General features: G+C 35.3%; 1 protein-coding gene across 2 annotated transcripts in view; it reads right to left on the bottom strand.

Moving 5' to 3' along the window:
* The window catches only part of EFTUD1 (elongation factor Tu GTP binding domain containing 1), a 62,920-nt gene that overhangs the window by 18,850 nt on the left and 38,070 nt on the right, over window positions 1–6,000 (bottom strand). For both annotated transcript variants that reach the window (XM_009994487.1, XM_009994488.1), the window contains 2 exons: window positions 4,533–4,664; window positions 2,039–2,186 (listed from right to left, as the gene is read on the bottom strand). In XM_009994487.1, the coding sequence (XP_009992789.1) occupies window positions 2,039–2,186; window positions 4,533–4,664 (280 nt within the window). The remainder of the gene's footprint in view (window positions 1–2,038; window positions 2,187–4,532; window positions 4,665–6,000) is intronic.

The raw sequence follows: 6,000 nt of genomic DNA, 5'->3' as shown, positions 1-6,000 counted from the left end.
ATTCCTGCTAATTAATGTTTTTATTGAACTATTTTACTATACAAACAGAAAGTTATTTTTTTTTATAAGTCACTGATCCCTGTAAAGGAGATGCAGTTAAATTTTCATGCTGTTGTAGTTTGCATCAAAAAACCAAAATTCATGTAATATTCCATTACTGATGACTGACTTACATGACTGCCCAGACATCTGTAAGGCTAATAAGATGCATTCAGGAACACTCATACTTCAGCCCTCTCTCATTCTAAATCTGAAATATTTTGCTGTAATCAGTTTTAGAACAGCCACTATTCTGCATCAAGCTCTCTTCTAATTAGTAGTACCTACAACTGAAAGCTAGTAGCCGAATAGCTGCCTGTAATAAAATCACAACTGCCACCACCTGAAATCATAGGTACTTACATCCAATCAAACAGCTTAAAGTAACTCATCAATTTTAATCTATATAATCTGAGCCTTAAGAAACAACCAAAGGCTTTATCTTTTGCACTGTGGACTACATGGAAGACAATCTAAAGCATCTTAGTCAAAACACTTCACAAGTCTGGGAACAGTGACAATTAACATTATCTGTTTCTCTGTGACTGGTAATGTTGGTATTTGAAAAACCCCTTTCATTAAACTTCACACTAAGCCTTCACATGAAGTACAATTCATTGCACCAAAAATGGCTCTAAACCAGAGTATTTTAGAAGCTATTATTCTAAACTCGAAGAAAAGCACAATTCAAAAAAAAAATAAACAATTTAGAACTGTGTCTGGATTTTTCTTGCATCAAAACTGCCAAAGGTTATGCCACGGGAAATGGAAGTGATGCTTTGCTTTACTTTGATAACCAGCATTAAAAGTTAACAGATATAATTTTGTCCTTCAGTCTGATAACCACTATTGTAACAGTTTTGTGATACAAAGCAATGCTTTAAAGTCAGCTGAAACATTTTAAAGCATATGAAATTATGTGAGGGATGGCAAGAAACAAGGAAGAATTATTTATTACATTTATCTGGCAGAGTCAAGAGTTCTGTGTCATTCTTAACCACCCATGAGGTCCAAGCATGTTCATTAAATGACAATAAAAGGACTAACCAAAATTTCCTAAGTTCTCATAAATTTTGGCAGCATGATAAAACCTGCAGAGGAAAAGCAAATATAATTGTAAACTTTATTTCCATGGGACTGAAAACCAGGAGATCTACCCTTTTTGCAGTTTTCCCATGCACTCCTATTATACTAAAAAAACAAACAAGAAGCCACACACTGCTCCCACCATCTTCATTCTCTTTGTTTCTCATTCTGAATAGGGTAATTGAATCCCTTCATGCTCAGTATTTGCAATGCTCTTCGGACAGAAAGTTCTAAAAATTTCTATTGTAAAACACAGGAAATAAAATGTTCAAAGTTAAAAGGTTCACAGTGGGACAGACAATAAGGTTGGCTTTTTGGTTTAGAAAGAAAAGGACAGTAAATGCATGTGGACAGAAGTATCAGAAAGTTATAGGAAAGGACTTTACAGACAGCTGCTCTTCTACCATTTGAAGAAACATTAGAAGACACTAAATGCATGCCATTATGCTTGCAGAAAATATTGCTTATCAGTGAGAAAAACACAAATTTTAATTAACATTAAAAATAATCCATATGAAAAGCAAATGACCAGGACAGACTGGGCACATCCAATTTTGGTTTTGTTGATTTCTAACTTTTGAGAGTTCATTTATCAGACATGACTTCTCTCACAGTTTTTATGCTGTGCAAATGATGCACTACATTCTTAATTGGACTCCTGAACCTATTGCAATTTATCATTTCTAGAAAACAGACCAAAAGGTGTACAAGATGTAGAAAAGTGATAAGCTAATGGCTTCTGCCCAACTGCAGGTAATTTTATAGCTACAAAAAGGTACATTTATAATTCAATGGTAAAAACGGCTGGGGGGTGAAGCTTCTGTCTTACCAGAACATACATCAAAGATATGCATCTGACAAAGAAACAGGCATCTATGAAGTAAAAATATTTCTTCCTCCTTGCCCCGCTAACCTTTCCTTCAGGTCATCCAAGCAGCGCTGAAGATGAACTTCTCCTGCTGTCACTAGCACATGCTCTCCCGTCTCCTGGATTAAAACCTCTACACACGGATCAGCCTGGTTTAAAAGCTTCATTCCTCTGACCAGCTGAGGCATATCACCTGGCAAAATAAGGTATTACTAACAAAGTAATACTGAAGAAGGAATACTTGAGGTAGGATACTCTTAAAGTGAGAAATACTAACAGTCATTTTTACAGAAGTCTAAACAGAAATACGTGTTTTAGGAACACTGTAAAACTTTCCCCTAAATTCTGAGGTCTTTCTGTGAACAAAATTGTCACAAAGAGGGGTATGGATTAAGAGCAGCAACTGAAGACATAAGCTATACTCATAATTTGTCACCAAGAATGTATGTACTAATGAAAAAAACTCACATTATTCAAATCATAACCATGGGATACATTTGAAAAGATGGTACACTTTTGTTTTACGTATTTTTATCTTGCTTCCTATATGCAATTACTATAAATACAGTTCATAAATAGCTCACAAACAGTAATAAATGGATGTTATCAATGACATGATTAAAAATTCAGATTTCACTCATTTTCTCAAATTATCAAGAGCTATAATCTCCCTTATTTATTAAAACTGTTTAAAATAATATTTCAGTATGTAGCTATTTCTTTTCAGTCTCTTTAGCTAAGTGTAGCAACCTGTACACTGATAATGCTTAAAAGGTCCCAAACACATAAGGAATAACATATTAACTTTGCTAAAATAAAAGCAAAAATTATTTTATATGGATTACTTAAGAGGACATAAGAGCAAATGAAGCACAGGAAGGATTTAAACTATCTGGAAGCCACTGAAAAGTTTTAATGATACTACAACTTGAAAAGCAGAAGAATAAGGAATGTGAGAGTTTTCAGTGAAAGAAAACACAGCTGCCCCTAAAATGAAGGTTTTGAAAAAGAGTTGCCTTACAATTAATGGAGAATGAACAAACACAGCAGACTCCAATTTGGCTAGATTACATCAAATCTATGCATAAACATTTCAAGTCAGCACTAATATAATTAAAAAAATAAATAATTATTCCTTTTTCTGTTTTTACATGCCAGATAAAGGAGACCCACAGGCCTTCTAGGAATGTGTATTCATATTCAAAAAGAAAAGTGACATGAAACTGTGTCACTCACTTGGAGACTACTACAAGAAACATGATATTATATATTTTATGCTAAGCTTGTAAGGGTATAATAAAAAAGTATCCTTGAAAACCAGACATAAAAATAAACAAAAAGTAGAAAAAACAGTGTTAGTTCACTTGGCCAACAAAGTTGAACAAAGACTTTCAACCTTATCTTCTGCATACATAGGCAAGTAATTTGTATTTATCTTAGCCACTTGTCCAAATAAGCAAATGTAGTTTTGATGTAGGTCTGCTGAAGAAATCCAGGGCACTCGCATCAGACAACATGCTAGAGCCACCTCCAGACTACAAGCAGCTCACTGGAAAACTGATTGTTTCAAACTGAGCCTGCGATGGCCAAATTTTACTTGTCTTCCTGTTACTGCAAGCAGCAGCTGATGTGCAGGGAACTTCTGCAAGTGTAGCTACCTTTAAGGCTTCTGTCCCTCTAACAGATTTGGTTCAAACCACAGATTCATAAGTTACCAGGGAGGAGAAATGAAGCAACAGTGTAAAAATGATACAGCCTCATTTCCTTCAGGAAAAAAACAACCAACAAGCTACAAAAAAAAAAAAGTCAGCAGTTCTAGACTTATATTCCTTAAACTTTTTCAACTTAATACTACATTTAGTAAACCAGTAATTTCCAATACTTTCAAAACTGCTTTAACAAACTAGGATGTACAATATGTTATTATCTGTTAATTCAGATGCGTGGGACAAATAGCTGCCAAGCTGCCCAATCACTTTCTAAAAAACATGTAATCTTAATGTTACAAGAATTTTCTATCTGAACAGAAAGCCAGTTATTTTGGTTCTATTAACACTATAACGACAAACAGAAAATGGGCTGAAAAAAAAAAAAAGTGAGTTATACTACTTTCTAGTTGTTGGGGGTAAAAATTCCATTAGAAGCAGTCCTGCAAATCTGTAATGCCAGTTTAATGATGTAACCTAGAAGAATGTCAGCAGAAGTGAAAAACCCAAACCTATTCTTACCTTCAAAGTAAAGGAATACTGAAACTTTAGCATCACGTACTGACCCTACTTGTGGAACAGCTAAATCTGACCACAAAGGGTACAAGAAGGACTTCTGCATCTCCTTACCTACTGAGATATGAGCTAGTCAGCTAGAACTCACAAGGATAATAAAGTATGGCCCTCAAGGCAACATATATATTTGTTTTATACTGGGAAAGTCTCCGATTCAGTGGATGTATCATAAACTAGCCAGACCACTCTGGGTAGGAAGCTGCATTGCTATCACACGTTGGATTTGTGTTACTTCTCCCATTCTCCTTTCAACTTACTTGGGTGTTTGGGTTCTACAGCCACCCGCACAATCGGGGTAGCTTCAAAGTTGAGAGGTGTAAACGGTGGACAAGCTGGTGACGTTGACAATGTTGCAGACTTCAGCACAAAATCTTGCAGGCCTCCTATTCCTAATAGAAAATGGGGGGAAAAAGAAAAACAACAACAAAATCATACATTATCATACTAAATGAGAATAAAGTCATGATCACCAAGCTAAAAAAAGTTGAAATTAGCCTAATTACAAAAATCAGATTCAAGAACTCCTCACTCTTCATATAAAGCATCTGTCAAAATATTTGTGCGTAATCTGGTTACTCAAGTCTCTGGTGTGACATTTGATATTCAGTCTCATATTTCCCATTGCATTCCCTCTGTATTTTAAAAAAACATGTTTATATCTCTGAAGAACAGAAGGGACATGAGGACTTTTTTCCCTTCTAATATGTCCAATCCTTTGTACAGCTTTTGACTTATTTTTGTGGTGGTTTAAATTTAGAAAAATTTAGATTGCAAGAACCCTCCAAAGGTCATCTAACCCAACCTCCAGCTCAAAGCAGAGCTAACTTCACAGTTAGATCAGGGCCTTGTCCAGTCAAATTTTTAAAACCTTTAATGATGGAGACTCCACAGCCTCTGTTGGCAAGCTCCTCCAGTGCTTAATTATTCTTACTGTGAAGAATGTGGGTTTTTTACTTTCCCATCCCTCCACCCCCCATACCCATTTGGGACTCCCCTTTTCTGCAACTTGAATATTGTAATTGTCATATAGCAAGCTATTAATTCTAATTCTACAGATTCTATTACATATTCTATAATTTTAAATTTATGACTGCCAAGTTGGAGAAAACTGAGCTTAAACTGTAGTGATAAGAAAAGATATAGAAAAAAAAATTTAGCCATAAATCTGCAAAATAGCTGCTGTAGTCTTGGCTGGCTGGCATGTTTAAGACTATTTGAATTATTGTCTTCAAATTCCTAACCAACAGGACATTGTGCATAACTTAGTCAGAGCAATAAAACACTACCAGAAGCGGCTGAGTAATAAAGACAACAAATAAAACTGATAGTGATATATACAGTCACTTTTCCTGATTCTCCCTCAGTCATAAGCAATGGACATTGCTGTACTTCTAATGGAGTGTAAATTAAATGTACATTTTACTTCTTGCAAGAAAACTAAAACCTTTAGGTCATAATCTAGACCTGCTTAAAAATAACATTTGCATTTCTAGATTGCTGAATATTTTGAGCTCCTTCCTCCTCCTTCTCTCCTACATGCCCAAGTAGTGATAAGCAGATAAATTCTTAACCCAGCTCCGCATTATCACCGTAATACTTGTTCAGGTTGTTTTTTGGCTTAGTCTTCTTTATTTGAAGCCAGAAAAAGAGGGTCAGCTTCCATCCTATGAGATCATGAGGGAGTTTAAATTCTCAAGATCCAGTCTGCTGCAGAGTTATAATCTG

The sequence above is a fragment of the Chaetura pelagica genome, unplaced genomic scaffold (assembly GCF_000747805.2).
Source record: "Chaetura pelagica isolate M959 unplaced genomic scaffold, ChaPel_1.0 scaffold222, whole genome shotgun sequence".
NCBI classification, from domain to species: Eukaryota; Metazoa; Chordata; class Aves; order Apodiformes; family Apodidae; genus Chaetura; species Chaetura pelagica.
The sequence above is the reverse complement of the archived record's forward strand: the minus strand, read 5'-3'. Positions and strand labels throughout refer to the sequence as shown.